The sequence below is a fragment of the Pygocentrus nattereri genome, chromosome 23, assembly GCF_015220715.1.
Source record: "Pygocentrus nattereri isolate fPygNat1 chromosome 23, fPygNat1.pri, whole genome shotgun sequence".
NCBI lineage: Eukaryota > Metazoa > Chordata > Actinopteri > Characiformes > Serrasalmidae > Pygocentrus > Pygocentrus nattereri.
In genome coordinates this window covers 46,455-66,678 of record NC_051233.1, presented here as the reverse complement: position 1 = coordinate 66,678, position 20,224 = coordinate 46,455, and the positions used below count along the sequence as shown (strand labels likewise).

General features: G+C 48.0%; 1 protein-coding gene across 2 annotated transcripts; it reads right to left on the bottom strand.

Annotated features, from left to right (window-relative positions):
* Window positions 1-1,035: 1,035 nt before the first annotated feature.
* slc25a35 (solute carrier family 25 member 35) lies at window positions 1,036-19,674 on the bottom strand. 2 transcript variants are annotated; one of them, XM_017695382.2, is made up of 5 exons: window positions 19,071-19,674; window positions 18,143-18,208; window positions 8,182-8,334; window positions 2,750-2,884; window positions 1,036-2,650 (listed from the first exon to the last, which is right to left on the bottom strand). In XM_017695382.2, the coding sequence occupies exons 1-5, from the start codon at window positions 19,362-19,364 to the stop codon at window positions 2,477-2,479; spliced, it is 822 nt and encodes a 273-aa protein (XP_017550871.1). In that variant the 5' UTR covers window positions 19,365-19,674; the 3' UTR covers window positions 1,036-2,476. The 2 variants fall into 2 exon arrangements, with proteins under 2 accessions (XP_017550871.1, XP_017550870.1); XM_017695381.2 differs by having other exon boundaries at window positions 18,993-19,671.
* Window positions 19,675-20,224: the final 550 nt, after the last annotated feature.

Genomic DNA, 20,224 nt, shown 5'->3' with positions numbered 1-20,224 from the left:
AACTACATATACTGATAATCACTAAATACCCATAATTAGATAATAACGATCCTTAAAATGCTGATAATTAATATACACTGATAATCGTTATACAGACCCGATCAGGGGGCAACAGCGGCAGGTTCAGGATTAAACAGTAAGCAGCAGTTCAGATCCGGTTCATTGTCTGAGACTTTATGCGTCAGTTATTATATAGAGTGACCGCATACACTCTGCTGACCTTCAGCTCCTCTATGGCCTCTTAGAATCTTCTATTCCACCTTAAATGGTGCAGCATAACAGTGACACATTTATTATTTAAATTCCAATAAGAAGCCAGTTTTGGCCTCATAGTTCTGCTGATGCTGGATGTTAAAAGAGGTTCTGCTGCAGTTCTAGAGGGGAACCGAGCGCTGCGGGAGCTTGTACTAAAAGCCTGAATGTGATTAAACACTCATCCAGCCAGAACTGAGATCAGTCATCAGCTCATCACTCGCTTACTGACCAACCCTCAGACACTTCAGTCGGTCACACACACACACACACACACATTATATATATATAAAAACACAGTCTGTTTTTCTCTTTACACTCTGATCCTTAATAAGTGTTAACAGTGCGTATTATGCAGATTAAAGACCCTGAACAGCGTCAGTCAGTCTGTAGCTTTATTAAGTAAAAATAAAGGTTAGTTTATTGATATTTAGTTACAGTAAGGCAGCCAGTGCTGAACTCCAGAAATCACAGCAGAAACTGATTCAGGAATTTAGTCCAGAATTTACTGCTGAAAAACAGCTCACACGGTCAAACTGGATAAACTGGTCAGACTGGTGGAGTGTGCTGTGTGTGTGTGTTTGTATGTCTGAGTGTGTGTATCTGTGTGTGAGTGTGCGTGTGTGTTGTGTGTGTGTGTCTAAGACGTGTGTGTCAGATTGTGTGTGTCTGTAAGAGTGTCTGTGAATGAGTGTCTTGTCTGTAAGAGTGTGTGTTTGTGTATGTATGTTTGAAAGAGTGTAAGATGTGTAAGTGTGTGTATGTGTGTGAATGTGAGTATGGGTGTGTGTAAGTGTGTGAGTGTGTATGTATGTGAGTGTAATAGTGAGTGTCTATAAGTGTGTATAAGAGTGTTTGCGTGTAAGAGTGTGTAACTGTGTGTGTGTGTGTGTGTAAGAGTGTGTGTTTACTGCAGCTGATCAGAGGAGGCAGTTCTCCGTCTCTATAACATTCCAGCATTTTTTATCTTTGTGTTTTATAAATACAGCAGAACTTTAATGTGGGATGAGAATCTGATACTGAATTTACAGTCGAGCTCTGCGGATCAGAAGAGCCGACCACACCCCAGCGGTCAGCAGGAAGGACGACAGGCCTCTCGTTCCTCATCAATCCAACACTGTCTTTAGCCCTATTGGAGTTGGATTAGTGTCACCTCAGGACATACTGTAATCTGAGTGATTATCAGTGAAATCAGTGATTAATCCAGTGTGAATCTGCATTGTCTGTAGTTTATACAGTCTGACAGTAATATGGGAGGGAGTTTCTCCTGGCCACTGTCGCCCCTGGCTTGCTCACCTGGAGGTTTTACTGGAATTCTGGGAAGCTGCTTTGTGACATCAGTTGTAAAAAGCGCTACAAATAAATTTGATTTGATTTGGTTAATAATTCCAGAGTAAATGACCTGCTATAATCCTCCAAACTCCGCAGTAATATCAGTCTGAATCATCGTCTCAGGGACGTAATAACAAAACAGGCTAAAAACAGACGAGGTTAAAGTCGCTTCTCATTCACCAGCTTTTTGTTCAAATTCTTCCGTTCCACCTTAAAAGGTGCAGAGGTTACTGGAACAAGGAAATTCAAACAAGAAGCTGGAGAATAAGAAGCGACTTCAGCCCACAGAAGATGAGATGATCACGATACAAGAGATTATAACAGGTGGAAGTCCTCTGGAGTCTGGCCTCCATCAAAAGCTCAGTGTTTAGATATTTTTTTTACGTGAAGCTGCATCGCCTGGCCAGAAGAGTCTGACGTGTCGTTTGACCCATTTAGCTTTGATTACAGTGTGAATTCGTCGTGGCGCTGTTTTCACAAATTCACGCAACATTTATTTCCAGAACTACTTTCTTTTTTAGCCGAGATCTTGTATTGATGGATTCCTAAAGTCTCGTCCAGCTCATTCCAAAGGGCCTCAGTGGGGTTCAAGTCAGGACTCTGTGGTGTGTAAATGACCCCTCACACTCGCTGAGCCGCACTTTCACAATTTTAGCTCGAGGAATCTCGCTATCATCCTGGAAAATCCCATCAATATAATATCAACATTAGGCAATAATGGGTCATTCGGGTGGTCAGCTGGCTTCATTTTACTGCATAACATTGCTGAGCCTAGACCGGACCACCTGAGGCAACCCTAGATCATTACACTGCCAGAGTATGTTGTGTTTTGCTTATGTGGTCAATAACTGTGGTCAGTAGCCATATGTGTGGTCAGTAGCCATGTGTGTGGTCAGTAGCTGTATGCATGATAGACATAGCGAAGCTGATCCCAGAACAGCAGGGAGAGGATGGTGTGAGGGCCGAGTCTGAAGTACGAGGCTCCGAGTCCTTTATATAGTCCAGTTAAGCCCTCCATCCGCAGAGTTCTGGAGAAACAGTCCATAAAGCCACGGTACAGCCGACCCTGCAACATGGACACAGCACTGACCTTCAGCAGGACCTGTATCAGCTGCACATCTGTAATCAATAATAAACCTGATCTACAATCAATAATTAATCTCACCTGGCCCAGCTGGTCGACAGGCTGGTTATAGAGTCGCGTACTGACCACATCAAACGGAGTCATGGCCAAAACCACAACAACACTGCTGACCATTCCAGCACTAAGGGCCACCAACCAGCTGTCCTTTGAAAACACCTGTAGAGAGACAGAGAGAGAGAATATAGTGTGAGAGAGAGAATAGAGAGAGAAAATAGAGTGAGAAAGGAGAGAGAGAGAGAGAGAGAGAGACAGAGAGAGAACAGAGTGAGAGACTCTGCATGACTCAGAAATCAAGTTCCTGCTCTATGCAGATGACCTGGTCCTGCTGTCCCCCACAGAGCAGGGCCTACAGCAGAACCTCTGTTCCAATCAGTCATAGAACCCATCCTCCTGTACGGCACTGAGGTCTGGGGGCCACTCTCAAGCCTAAACTTTGACTCCTGGGACAAACACCCAGCAGAAATCATGCACACAGAATTCTCTAAAAACATCCTGCAAGTTCACAGCAGAACAGCGAACGACGCCTGCAGAGCTGAATTAGGCCAATTCCCACTGCTCAAATTCCAAAAGAGAACCATTAAATACTGGCTACACCTAAAACACAGTGACCCACAAACGAACGAACAAAAGACACCAAAAACTGCCCTGAAAATGAAGTGTGGCAGCCGTTTTCCTGGATGGTTAAGGTTGGGGAATAGCGGCCTGGTTGGTCATCATGGCCTGGTGCTGCTCAAGCCTTTACTCCTTGTTCTACTTGTCTTTGTCCTTGAAGACTAGATCCCCCTCTAACCATGGAGATAGCTGAAGGAACTGGGTTAGCTCGTTCCACTGTTCTGATTTTTGACTGTAGTTGCTGTATGACTTTTTTTTTTTTTGGATTTGCTTGAGACAATTTCTGGTTTACTTTATCATCAGATCATATCAACTGATTTTCTGCTTTGTTTTTGCTTTGTTGCTGTTAGTGTGTTGTCTGAGTGGGTTCAAAGGTAAAACTTGTGCAAGCTCTGCGAGATTAAGGTGCTCACGTGTTTTTCTCACCATATTAATGCTCGGATTGTATTAGGAACTGCTGAGTTTGGCCAGATTGTTACAAACTCAGTACCTCTGCTCGTCTTCAGTCCTTCAGCGTTTACTCCCACCATCCGTTAGAACGCATGAAGACAAGCATCAAGACTCTTCTCTATCTTGGAGCTCAGGTGGTGGAACTAATGTCAGAGTCATTTGGTGTGAAATAATCTGTCTTACCGAGTCAGAGCCGTTCACAGTGGTGGTGATGGGAACCAGACGTCCCTCTAAAAGCTCCTCACAGAAAGTTCCTACATGAACTGGTTCTGAATTCACTGCCTGATGACTGAGACGCTGTTTTATGAGAGTTTAGAGAACTTCAACTCCATTCATGGTGGAGGGAGACATGCAGGGCGCTGTGCGGCAAAATAGTCCCCAAAGAAAACTCATTATTCCAGATTTTCCACTATTTTCCATCATCAACATTCCATATAAGCTCAGAAGACTCATGTAGGTTCTCTGGTGGTTCTGGATGGTAAATAAAGTGTCTATATCTGTGTTGTAGTCATGGCGACGCCTGGTTCCCATCACCACCACTAAATTAATTCCCCTTTAAATGAACAGTAGTCTAGCACTTAAATGCTAGTGACTCACTTTGTCAACATTATTATTATGTCATATCTGCTATGGACAATAACACCTCGACACTGAGTCGTGTAATTCACTTTAAAATGTATACTGTCTATATTTTTTATGTTCATTTTCTGTCATTTTTTGTGTTTCATTACTGTCTATATTTATTTATTTATACTTACTTTCTGTAGAGTGATCGAGTCTCACCACAAGCATTTCGATGCATAAATGTCCCGACATGTTGTGCAAATGACAAATAAACTTGGAACTTGTACTATTTACTTGACTGTTTAGAACCTGGTGTCACAGGTTCACCCGTCTGTCCATGCATGAACTAAATTCGGTCTGAGGCTCTGCAGCGACTCGACTCACCAAAATAAAGAGTCAGTGACTTTCATTTCACAGAAAAACTCTCTCTGTTCACACTCACACACACGACCTGACGGCCTCGTAAAAGGAACAGTGCATCTTTACTGACCGCTACACCCTGTAACACCACCATGGCTCTACACAGAACCAATGCTCAAAGAACCCAATATATGATTACCATGCAGAGAACCATTTGATCAAGAGTGTGCTGTATATGGTTCTATAGCAACAAAGAGTTCTTTTATAGTTATGACGTCAAGCTTGTAACAACTGTAGAACCCTTTTCAAAACGTGCTATACAGAACTATCTACAGCACATTCTCCATCAACTTGAAGAACCATTTCACCATGCAGAGAACCATGTAATCATGCGAAGGGTTCTTTGTAAATAAAGCCTTTAGAACCTTTAAAAAAAAAGAACCGTTATGCTCGAGTGCATTCCGTTTCTTATGGATGGATGAATACTGAGAGCCGCAGTGTGTGGTATGATAACAGAACCTGAAGTTGTCCGTCTGCGGATTGTGTGGTCAGATCTGACATAAAGCTGGACGTTCTGTCATTTCGTAACTTTTCCAGTTCCTTCATTATCACACAGTCAGCAGTGTTTTGTAATCTGTGCAGAATATGTGGAGTGTGTAAAGTCCTGAGTGTGTAGATCATCCAGAAACAGGAACGACACTAAACTCCCAGCTGAGCTTCCGTGGAAAAAGGTTCCCTGATCAGCCAGATCTTCACAGATGAGCTGACTGCCGTAAAACCAGGAGCAGAACCGCTGAGGTTCTGAGGAGCATACAGAGCTTCCGTGGAGCTTCAGTGCCTCTCAGCGCCAGAGCTGTAGACCGTTCGACTCTGACCGGCTCTTTCTGGGATTCTTTCAGTCTAAAACAAACACTAAAGCTCAAAATCAGAGACGAGTTCAGTCACAAAGCAGCGCGACGTCGTCAGCAACAACAACGACGACAACAAAACCCAATTAATGACTGAACAGAGACAGATAAAATGAGTGAGAGTAGAACCCTGTACGTGCTAATGTAGAGAACACTTTATTCATGCCAAAGATTGAGTGTTTGTGGTTCTATATAGAACCGTTTTCTTTACTAAAGGACTTCTCTTTTTTTAAGAATGTGCTTGAATAGAATTAAAATATGACCTGAAAACAATGCGAGCGCAAATCCGTCAGTGTTTCACTGGACGTTCCTGTAAATCAGAGCTCAGTTTTAGGTTCTTACAGAGTGATTCAGAAACTGGAAATGAGCTCCAACTTCCTCCACACAGTTCTTCCCCATCACTGAACTGAGCTGAGCTCATTAGTATTGTTGTTGAATCTGTTTACTGTCAGAAAAGCACAAGCAGACTGTAAATAACAACCCAGAGCATCAAAGATCAACACGCCTGTTTATCTGAGACGGTCAGTATGAGATCAGCAGGGGTGATAGTGGGAAAAATTCCTGAGCCTGAACTTTTTTCTCTGCTCGGGAGGTGAGCAGGGTGGGGGTGCTATGTATGCGACACACTTAACACATAACTTGTTGGCCCCTGGGCGCAGATATACGTCTATGTATAACCCTGATCTTCATTACTGTCAAAGAATTTTTGCTTTTGAATTTGTCCCTTCAATGATAGATTGTGTTGAATTTTGTTGAAATACATGAACAACATTCAGACATGAGATAAACAAAGTCGTCGTCGTCGTTTTTAATATATTATGTGGCTCTCACTGAAATACATTTCCAATTATTTTGCTTTTATGGCTCTGAGTCAAAAAGCTTGCCGACTACGTGAACCTTTTTTTTCTCACAGACACGTCGGTATGCCGGAATTCCGGCGTGGCGCCTGAAAACTATCAGGCCTGGATCAGTCAGCTCTGACAAGTCAGCTGATTATCTAGAACTCTCACAGCAAAATAAGAAACTTCCTGAGACACTGAAAACATTTAGAGCTCCTCACTTTAAAGATGAATTTGCTTATTTTGAGAATTTACGTGAATAAAAGTCTCTTTATAGGTCCCTCCTGGTGAGCCTGGTTCCTCCCAAGGTTTCTTCCTCAGTTCTGAGGGAGTTTTTCCTTGCCACTGTTGCCCCTGGCTGGCCCACCGGGGGGGGTTCTGTACATTCTTACAGTCCTGTTAAAATTCCGTCTTTTCTGAAATTCTGTGAAGCTGCTTTGTGACAACATCTGTTGTAAAAAGCGCTACAAATAAATTAGATTTGATCTTTTTATGATCTTAAACAGTCGCACTGTTAAAACGAGTGTTTCCATCTTTCATAGCGAAGAACTTCAAACTGATTCATCTCACACATGCATCAATGACAAGGTTTTCAACGACCTTTTATAGAAATCTTATTAAAAAGGACATAATGCACATGTTTATATCTGCATTTCTGTATCTTTCTACATTAAACATAGTGATTATCAAAGCATTACATTCCTGTTTCAGGTGCTAAACTCTGCTGGGCTGGTTGCGCCGCCTGACTTTTCAGACTAATTTTAAATTAAACAGGATCTTCTTACACACCTGCAGAAACCTTTGACCTTCAGCTTGAGTTTATATTTACACGTTTTCAGATAAATAAACACTATTATAATAATTCCACATTTTCATGGTTCTCTTGAGGTCAGACCACCTGACACGGTAAACAGCACCGTTCTAACTATGACTCAAGACACTGAACCATGTAGGTCTACTGGAGTCTTTATGGTGCAATACTCCGACCCCTCTTCATAGAAGCATGTTGAAATAAAAGTGATATTTGAGGAAGTAAGAACTTGTGGCCAATGGTTTTTCAGTGAGTCCAGCACTTTTTTTTCTTTCATATATTTTTATTTTAAAGTTTAACTTACCATCATGGCAAACTATTTTATTACATGTTTTTTAACTAAATTACTTTTTTCATAGTTTAATTAATCAGCATATCGCTGTTGTCGGAAGAAAACCTTGTATCTCCAAAATTGGAACTTAACAGGAGAAAGAAAAAACATACTGCAGTTTTAATGCAAGTCAATGGAACCAGACGTCTTTCCATGTCATTTTGGGCCGTTTCTTTTGCTCCATTCATCGTGAAATTTACACACAGTGTAAAGAACAACAGGTCCTTTGAAATTATGTCAAAAACTGAAAAATGGAGATTTTTTCCGACAGCAGCGATATATTGTTGAACGTCTTCACTACCTCACACTTTTAGATTTTTGGTGGCAAAAACAAACTAAAATGAATTTTATACGACAAACTGAAAACTATTTCTTATAAAAGCGGTATCGTTGAATAAATTGATGCATGTATTTATTAATTATTTCATGGGAAATGACGGACATCATGTCAGTGACCCACAGACAGATCTGGCCTGTCTGTTCTCAGGTCGTCTGTTGGAGTTAATAAGGTGGTCGATCTTCATGTCCGAGGCTCCAATTCATTCATTTGAACTGGGCAGTTGAATTCGCGGACGTACCTGCAGGTCAGTAATAAACTCTCTGCAGATGCTGAAGGTGCACAGTTGAGCCGCTGACCCCACGGTGATCCTCGGCACCGCCGCACTAGAGCCGCGCCACAATCCCACAATGCCGTGCTGTCGGTGAATCGCCACCAGCGCGTGCATCATTCCCTGCAGGAGGGCGAACGAAGCCACAGTTATATTAAAGTGACAGTTCATCAAAACTCCGAACCCACCAGTTAGCGTAGCGCTGGAGCTACGACGCTAACGTAGCTAGTGTAGCTAACAGGCAATCGAAGCTAACACTCCAATTAGCATGGTGCTAACTGCACGGCTAAGTCATCCCACTCTCCCTACACACTCCCACTACACACTCCCTACACACTCCCTACACACTCCCACTACACTCTCCCTACACTCTCCCTACACACTCCACTACACACTCCCTACACACTCCCACTACACTCTCCCTACACACTCCCACTACACACTCCCTACACACTCCCCCTACACACTCTCCTACACACTCCCACTACACTCTCCCTACACACTCCCCCTACACACTCTCCTACACACTCCCACTACACTCTCCCTACACACTCTCCTACACACTCTCCTACACACTCCCACTACACTCTCCTACACGCCTCTCCCTACACACTCACACTAAACACTCACCTACACACTCCCACTAAACACTCTCCTACACACTCCCACTACACACTCTCCTACACACTCCCACTACACACCTCTCCCTACACACTCACCTACACACTCCCACTAAACACTCTCCTACACACTCCCACTACACACTCTCCTACATGCCTCTCCCTACACACCTCGCTACACACTCCCACTAAACACTCTCCTACACACTCCCCCTACACACTCCCACTACACACTCCCTAAACTCTCCTACACACTCCCACTACACTCCCCTACACACTCCCACTACACACTCCCTACACTCCTACACGCCTCTCCCTACACACTCACACTAAACACTCACCTACACACTCCCACTAAACACTCTCCTACACACTCTCACTACACACTCCCTACACACTCCCACTACACTCTCCCTACACACTCTCCCTACACTCTCCTACACGCCTCTCCCTACACACTCACACTAAACACTCACCTACACACTCCCACTAAACACTCTCCTACACACTCCCACTACACTCTCCCTACACACTCTCCCTACACACTCCCACTACACTCTCCTACACGCCTCTCCCTACACACTCCCACTACACTCTCCTATACGCCTCTCCCTACACACTCACACTAAACACTCACCTACACACTCCCACTACACACTCTCCTACACACTCCCACTACACACCTCTCCCTACACACTCCCACTACACACCTCTCCCTACACACTCCCACTACACACTCACCTACACACTCCCACTAAACACTCTCCTACACACTCCCACTACACACTCTCCTACACGACTCTCCCTACACACCTCCCTACACACTCCCACTAAACACTCTCCTACACACTCCCCCTACACACTCCCACACACACACCCTACACACTCCCACTACACACTCCCTACACACTCCCCCTACACACTCCCACTACACACTCCTACACGCCTCTCCCTACACACTCCCACTAAACACTCTCCTACACACTCCCACTAAACACTCTCCTACACACTCTCACTACACACTCCCACTACACTCTCCCTACACACTCCCACTAAACACTCTCCCTACACACTCCCACTAAACACTCTCATACACACTCTCACTACACTCTCCCTACACACTCCCACACACACTCCCACTACACACTCCCCCTACGCACTCCCACTACACACTCCCACTACACACTCCCACTACACACTCTCCTACACACTCCCACTAAACACTCTCCTACACACTCCCACTAAACACTCTCCTACACACTCTCACTATACACTCCCACTACACTCTCCCTACACACTCCCACTACACACTCCCACTACACACTCCTACACGCCTCTCCCTACACACTCCCACTAAACACTCTCCTACACACTCTCACTACACACTCCCACTACACTCTCCCTACACACTCACCTACACACTCCCACTACACTCTCCTACACGCCTCTCCCTACACACCTCCCTACACACTCCCACTAAACACTCTCCTACACACTCCCCCTACACACTCCCACTACACACTCCCTACACACTCCACTACACTCTCCCTACACACTCCCACTACACTCTCCCTACACTCTCCCTACACACTCCCACTACACACTCCCTACACACTCCCACTACACACTCCCTACACACTCCCACTACACTCTCCTACACGCCTCTCCCTACACACTCACACTAAACACTCACCTACACACTCCCACTAAACACTCTCCTACACACTCCCCCTACACACTCCCACTACACACTCCCTACACACTCCACTACACACTCCACTACACACTCCCCTACACACTCCACTACACACTCCCACTACACTCTCCCTACACACTCCCCCTACACACTCCCACTACACTCTCCTACACGCCTCTCCCTACACACTCACACTAAACACTCACCTACACACTCCCACTAAACACTCTCCTACACACTCCCACTACACACTCTCCTACACACTCCCACTACACACCTCTCCCTACACACTCACCTACACACTCCCACTAAACACTCTCCTACACACTCCCACTACACACTCTCCTACATGCCTCTCCCTACACACCTCCCTACACACTCCCACTAAACACTCTCCTACACACTCCCACTACACACCTCTCCCTACACACTCACCTACACACTCCCACTAAACACTCTCCTACACACTCCCACTACACACTCTCCTACATGCCTCTCCCTACACACCTCCCTACACACTCCCACTAAACACTCTCCTACACACTCTCACTATACACTCCCACTACACTCTCCCTACACACTCCCACTACACACTCCCACTACACACTCCTACACGCCTCTCCCTACACACTCCCACTAAACACTCTCCTACACACTCCCACTAAACACTCTCCTACACACTCTCACTACACACTCCCACTACACTCTCGCTACACACTCACCTACACACTCCCACTACACTCTCCTACACGCCTCTCCCTACACACCTCCCTACACACTCCCACTAAACACTCTCCTACACACTCCCCCTACACACTCCCACTACACACTCCCTACACACTCCACACACACTCCACTACACTCTCCCTACACACTCCCACTACACTCTCCCTACACACTCCACTACACACTCCACTACACACTCCCTACACACTCCCACTACACACTCCCTACACACTCCCACTACACTCTCCTACACGCCTCTCCCTACACACTCACACTAAACACTCACCTACACACTCCCACTAAACACTCTCCTACACACTCCCCCTACACACTCCCACTACACACTCCCTACACACTCCACTACACACTCCACTACACACTCCCTACACACTCCACTACACACTCCCACTACACTCTCCCTACACACTCCCCCTACACACTCTCCTACACACTCCCACTACACTCTCCTACACGCCTCTCCCTACACACTCACACTAAACACTCACCTACACACTCCCACTAAACACTCTCCTACACACTCCCACTACACACTCTCCTACACACTCCCACTACACACCTCTCCCTACACACTCACCTACACACTCCCACTAAACACTCTCCTACACACTCCCACTACACACTCTCCTACATGCCTCTCCCTACACACCTCCCTACACACTCCCACTAAACACTCTCCTACACACTCCCACTACACACCTCTCCCTACACACTCACCTACACACTCCCCCAACACACTCCCACTACACACTCCCTACACACTCCCTACACACTCCACTACACACTCCCTACACACTCCACTACACACTCCCACTACACTCTCCCTACACACTCCCCCTACACACTCCCACTACACTCTCCTACACGCCTCTCCCTACACACTCACACTAAACACTCACCTACACACTCCCACTAAACACTCTCCTACACACTCCCACTACACACTCTCCTACACACTCCCACTACACACCTCTCCCTACACACTCACCTACACACTCCCACTAAACACTCTCCTACACACTCCCACTACACACTCTCCTACACGCCTCTCCCTACACACCTCCCTACACACTCCCACTAAACACTCTCCTACACACTCCCACTACACACCTCTCCCTACACACTCACCTACACACTCCCACTAAACACTCTCCTACACACTCCCACTACACACTCTCCTACATGCCTCTCCCTACACACCTCCCTACACACTCCCACTAAACACTCTCCTACACACTCTCACTATACACTCCCACTACACTCTCCCTACACACTCCCTACACACTCCACACACACTCCACTACACGCCTCTCCCTACACACTCCCACTAAACACTCTCCTACACACTCCCACTAAACACTCTCCTACACACTCTCACTACACACTCCCACTACACTCTCGCTACACACTCACCTACACACTCCCACTACACTCTCCTACACGCCTCTCCCTACACACCTCCCTACACACTCCCACTAAACACTCTCCTACACACTCCCCCTACACACTCCCACTACACACTCCCTACACACTCCACACACACTCCACTACACTCTCCCTACACACTCCCACTACACTCTCCCTACACTCTCCCTACACACTCCCACTACACACTCCCTACACACTCCCACTACACACTCCCTACACACTCCCACTACACTCTCCTACACGCCTCTCCCTACACACTCACACTAAACACTCACCTACACACTCCCACTAAACACTCTCCTACACACTCCCCCTACACACTCCCACTACACACTCCCTACACACTCCACTACACACTCCACTACACACTCCCTACACACTCCACTACACACTCCCACTACACTCTCCCTACACACTCCCCCTACACACTCTCCTACACACTCCCACTACACTCTCCTACACGCCTCTCCCTACACACTCACACTAAACACTCACCTACACACTCCCACTAAACACTCTCCTACACACTCCCACTACACACTCTCCTACACACTCCCACTACACACTCACCTACACACTCCCACTAAACACTCTCCTACACACTCCCACTACACACTCTCCTACATGCCTCTCCCTACACACCTCCCTACACACTCCCACTAAACACTCTCCTACACACTCCCACTACACACCTCTCCCTACACACTCACCTACACACTCCCACTAAACACTCTCCTACACACTCCCACTACACACTCTCCTACATGCCTCTCCCTACACACCTCCCTACACACTCCCACTAAACACTCTCCTACACACTCTCACTATACACTCCCACTACACTCTCCCTACACACTCCCACTACACACTCCCACTACACACTCCTACACGCCTCTCCCTACACACTCCCACTAAACACTCTCCTACACACTCCCACTAAACACTCTCCTACACACTCTCACTACACACTCCCACTACACTCTCGCTACACACTCACCTACACACTCCCACTACACTCTCCTACACGCCTCTCCCTACACACCTCCCTACACACTCCCACTAAACACTCTCCTACACACTCCCCCTACACACTCCCACTACACACTCCCTACACACTCCACACACACTCCACTACACTCTCCCTACACACTCCCACTACACTCTCCCTACACTCTCCCTACACACTCCCACTACACACTCCCTACACACTCCCACTACACACTCCCTACACACTCCCACTACACTCTCCTACACGCCTCTCCCTACACACTCACACTAAACACTCACCTACACACTCCCACTAAACACTCTCCTACACACTCCCCCTACACACTCCCACTACACACTCCCTACACACTCCACTACACACTCCACTACACACTCCCTACACACTCCACTACACACTCCCACTACACTCTCCCTACACACTCCCCCTACACACTCTCCTACACACTCCCACTACACTCTCCTACACGCCTCTCCCTACACACTCACACTAAACACTCACCTACACACTCCCACTAAACACTCTCCTACACACTCCCACTACACACTCTCCTACACACTCCCACTACACACCTCTCCCTACACACTCACCTACACACTCCCACTAAACACTCTCCTACACACTCCCACTACACACTCTCCTACATGCCTCTCCCTACACACCTCCCTACACACTCCCACTAAACACTCTCCTACACACTCCCACTACACACCTCTCCCTACACACTCACCTACACACTCCCACTAAACACTCTCCTACACACTCCCACTACACACTCTCCTACATGCCTCTCCCTACACACCTCCCTACACACTCCCACTAAACACTCTCCTACACACTCCCCCTACACACTCCCACTACACACTCCCACTACACTCCCCTACACACTCCTACACGCCTCTCCCTACACACTCACACTAAACACTCACCTACACACTCCCACTAAACACTCTCCTACACACTCTCACTACACACTCTCACTACACACTCTCACTACACACTCCCTACACACTCCCACTACACTCTCCCTACACACTCTCCCTACACTCTCCTACACGCCTCTCCCTACACACTCACACTAAACACTCACCTACACACTCCCACTAAACACTCTCCTACACACTCCCACTACACTCTCCCTACACACTCTCCCTACACACTCCCACTACACTCTCCTACACGCCTCTCCCTACACACTCCTACACGCCTCTCCCTACACACTCACACTAAACACTCACCTACACACTCCCACTAAACACTCTCCTACACACTCTCACTACACACTCCCACTACACACTCCCACTACACTCTCCCTACACTCTCCTACACGCCTCTCCCTACACACTCACACTAAATACTCACCTACACACTCCCACTAAACACTCTCCTACACACTCCCACTACACTCTCCCTACACACTCTCCCTACACACTCTCACTACACTCTCCTACACGCCTCTCCCTACACACTCCCACTAAACACTCTCCTACACACTCCCACTACACACTCTCCTACACACTCCCACTACACACCTCTCCCTACACACTCACCTACACACTCCCACTAAACACTCTCCTACACACTCCCACTACACACTCTCCTACACGACTCTCCCTACACACCTCCCTACACACTCCCACTAAACACTCTCCTACACACTCCCCCTACACACTCCCTACACTCTCCCTACACACTCCCTACACACTCCCACTACACACTCCCACTACACACTCCTACACGCCTCTCCCTACACACTCCCACTAAAGAATCTCCTACACACTCCCACTAAACACTCTCCTACACACTCTCACTACACACTCCCACTACACTCTCCCTACACACTCCCACTACACACTCCCACTACACACTCCTACACGCCTCTCCCTACACACTCCCACTAAACACTCTCCTACACACTCCCACTAAACACTCTCCTACACACTCTCACTACACACTCTCACTACACTCTCCCTACACACTCACCTACACACTCCCACTACACTCTCCTACACGCCTCTCCCTACACACCTCCCTACACACTCCCACTAAACACTCTCCTACACACTCCCCCTACACACTCCCACTAAACACTCTCCTACACACTCCCCCTACACACTCCCACTACACACTCCCTACACACTCCCACTACACACCTCTCCCTGCACACTCCCACTACACACTCACCTACACACTCCCACTAAACACTCTCCTCCTACACACTCCCACTACACACTCCCTACACTCTCCTACACACTCCCACTACACACCTCTCCCTACACACTCCCACTACACACTCACCTACACACTCCCACTAAACACTCTCCCACTACACACTCCCACTACACACTCCCTACACTCTCCTACACACTCACCTACACACTCCCACTAAACACTCTCCTACACACTCCCACTACACTCTCCCTACACACTCTCCCTACACACTCCCACTAAACACTCTCCTACACACTCCCACTAAACACTCTCCTACACACTCCCACTAAACACTCTCCTACACACTCTCACTACACACTCCCACTACACTCTCCCTACACACTCCCACTACACACTCCTACACGCCTCTCCCTACACACTCCCACTAAACACTCTCCTACACACTCCCACTAAACACTCTCCTACACACTCTCACTACACACTCCCACTACACTCTCCCTACACACTCACCTACACACTCCCACTACACTCTCCTACACGCCTCTCCCTACACACCTCCCTACACACTCCCACTAAACACTCTCCTACACACTCCCCCTACACACTCCCACTACACACTCCCTACACACTCCACTACACACTCTCCTACACACTCCCTACACACTCCCACTACACACCTCTCCCTACACACTCCCACTACACACTCACCTACACACTCCCACTAAACACTCTCCTCCTACACACTCCCACTACACACTCCCTACACTCTCCTACACACTCCCACTACACACCTCTCCCTACACACTCCCACTACACACTCACCTACACACTCCCACTAAACACTCTCCTCCTACACACTCCCACTACACACTCCCTACACTCTCCTACACACTCCCACTACACACTCACCTACACACTCCCACTAAACACTCTCCTACACACTCCCACTACACTCTCCCTACACACTCTCCCTACACACTCCCACTACACACTCTCCCTACACTCTCCCACTACACACTCTCCCTACACACTCTCCTACACACTCCCACAACACACTCTCCTACATGCCTCTCCCTACACACTCCCACTACACTCTCCTACACGCCTCTCCCTACACACTCCCACTAAACACTCACATACACACTCCCACTACACACTCTCCTACACACTCCCACTACACACTCACCTACACACTCCCACTACACTCTCCTACTACACACTCTCCTACACACCTCTCCCTACACACTCCCACTAAACACTGTCCTACACACTCCCACTACACACTCCCACTATACACTCGCCTACACACCTCCATACACACTCCCACTACACACTCTCCTACACACTCCCACTAAACACACTCCTACACGCCTGTCCCTACACACTTGCCTACACACTCCCACCACACACTCTCCTACACACTCCCACTACACTCTCCTACACGCCTCTCCCTACACACTCCCACTACACTCTCCCTACACACTCCCCTACACACTCCACTCTCCCACTACACTCTCCCACTACACTCTGCCTACACACTCCCACTACACACTCTCCTACACGGCTCTCCCTACACACTCCAACTACACACTCCCTACACACTCCCACTACACACTCCCCTACACACCTCCATACACACTCCCACTAAACACACTCCTACACGCCTGTCCCTACACACTCGCCTACACACTCCCACTACACACCTCCGTACACACTCCCCTAGACATTCCCACTACACACTCCCACCACACACTCCCACTACACGCCTCTCCCTACACACTTCCCTACACACTCCCACTAAACACTCTCCTACACACTCCCACTAAACACTCTCCTTCACAGTCCCACTATACACTTGCCTACACACCTCCATACACACTCCCACTACACACTCTCCTACACACTCCCACTAAACACACTCCTACACGCCTCTCCCTACACACTCCCACTACACACCTCCGTACACACTCCCCTACACATTCCCACTACACACTCGCCTACACACCTCCCTACACACTCCCACTACACACTCATAAACACACCTCTTGCTACACACTCCCACTAAACACTCGCCTACACACTCCCACTACACACTCGCCTACACACCTCCCCTACACACTTAGGGATGTCTACAGTCTTGCGGGACCCATCGTGAAGGCAGTGCTGATTCAGGTAAGTGTGTTCCTGTGTTTAATCACAAGCTGCAATTCCACTTCTGAAGCTCTGAGTTTCCTCACTGGACTGAACTGAAACACTGTAACTGACCTGGTGTTGATACTGGTGACCCACAGCGATGGTGGAGGTGGACTGACTCTGCAGGTGAGTTTTGACCTGTGTAGACACATTTAGAGTTTATTAGACAGTGATCACATGACTCAGCAAATCAGCAGCATATCTACATTAGTGGTCCATAGGACCCCTTCCCTGCTCCTGGAGACCTGCCTTTCCAAGGAGCCTGGATCCAACCACAGTGGGCCACACCTGCTGCAGATAATCCACCTCTTGGGCACAGCTTATTGGATACACAAAACTAAGTTCTGTAGGAAGGTAGATCCAGGATCAGGAGTGAAGACCACTGATCCACATCTACCATCATCTACCATCAACCACCCCACTGTTGTGCTCCCTTCACGGGCTTCCTGTAGCTGCACGCATCAGATTTAAACAATAATGCCTGTCATCAAAGCCAAAAATGGACCAGCCCCTCCATACAACTGTACCACGAACCCTTCGAGAACTCTGTTCATCAGACTGATGGAGAATGTGTTGCATATGGTTCTACACAGAACCTTTTTGAAAGTGGTTCTATGTAGCACCAAAAAGGGTTCTGACATTGTTATGATGTCAAGCTTGTCAAACCCTTTTTGGTGCTATATAGAACAATATAAAACACGTTCTCCCTCAGTCTGAAGACCCTTTTTGCCAAGCAGAGAACTCTTTAATCAGGTCCAGGCAGGTGTCTCGGTGAAGATGTCTGTGCTTGTAATATTATCATGAGCGTCATTATTAGTATTAGTGACCCTGACTGGCCTGTGACTGACCAGTCTGGCCTTCTGGATGACTGAAAGCCTGGGGTCACAACGCTGGAGATATCTAAGGTTCCTCTCTCACTCACCAGGTATATCGGGCTGCCCATCACGGCGCCCACCACCCCGCTGAGCGCCCCGGAGGCGGTGCTCTTCGCCGCGCTTACCCGGCCCTCCGTGTGGATGTATCCGGCGGATTCGATCAGCGCGTAGGAACCGAGCCGAACCCCGTTCATGAAGAACTGGTACAGCATCCCGGCCAGCAGCCCCCGCTGCAGCCCACCCAGACCCTCCACGCGCCCGATGGTGTAGAAGGCGTGGAACACGTTCCGGTAGTGAACCCGGTAAGAGCCGCGGCTCTGCAGCTCTCCCTGCAGCTGCATTCGGGTCTTCACCACATCCAGCGGGTTGGTGAACACACAAGCCCCGCACCCGGCCACTCCGCCCAGCATGAAGTCCATCCTGCGCCCGGCTATAGGCTAACTCCGAGCCGGAGCTAAAGCGCTGCCGCACCGCCGCTCAGAGGAGGACAGACCGGCCAACCGGAGACGGAGGGGTCCGTATTAAAACCGAGGGTCGCAGTAAAGTTAAACACATCAAACAGTAAATAAAATGTTTTCGTCTCGTTTCGACCCTTTTAATCCTGATGAACCTGTCTGACAGACCGTACGGATTTTCCTTTCACACCTGTATTCAGACAGACCCCGCCCCTCCTGCGCTCTCATTGGCTGATGGCAGATTCAGACACACAAGCACTCTAACGTATAGGAACGCTAAAGCTCCGCCCACCGAGACGGTGATTGGTCAGGTTCTCTTCAACAGTCCTTCAACATCTTCAACAGTTATAAATAGTTCGATAGATGTAAATGATGAATACGACATGCTCATTTATGTTATTTAAAAGAAAAGAGCTACATAAAATTTTTAAGTTTAAAAATCATCGTCAGATTGACGTCATTTCAGCACTTCCCTGATGTTTCTGCACCTTCTCATTAATAGGGTCAGGCTCAGGGTCAGGCTCAGGGTAAAGAGCTGCTGTCCTGCTTGTCACTCTTAAACTATTAGCCAATCCCAGAGCCGGAGGGGCGGGGTTTTCCCCTAACACTTAGCCCACCGGAAGACGGGTGGAAAATAGAATAATACTCCCTGCGCTTTGCATTTCACGCCTCTCATCCAATCAAAGTGCGGATTTCGCCTCGGCCCTCCTCACACCATCTCGGATTGGACAATTAAGACACGAGGTTTAAATGCACAGCCGAGGCGCCTTAACCCTCTCCATGGATCACCACCTTATCGTGGTGGAGGAGTTTACGTGCTTGAA

Coding starts and splice junctions, on each gene's coding strand:
- slc25a35 (XM_017695381.2), bottom strand. CDS start 19,364: ATGGACTTCATGCTGGGCGGAGTGGCCGGGTGCGGGGCTTGTGTGTTC. Junction 2,885..8,181: donor AGTTTATTACTGACCTGCAG/GTACGTCCGCGA, acceptor GTCTCTCTACAG/GTGTTTTCAAAGGACAGCTG. Junction 2,651..2,749: donor CTGTCGACCAGCTGGGCCAG/GTGAGATTAATT, acceptor TCCATGTTGCAG/GGTCGGCTGTACCGTGGCTT.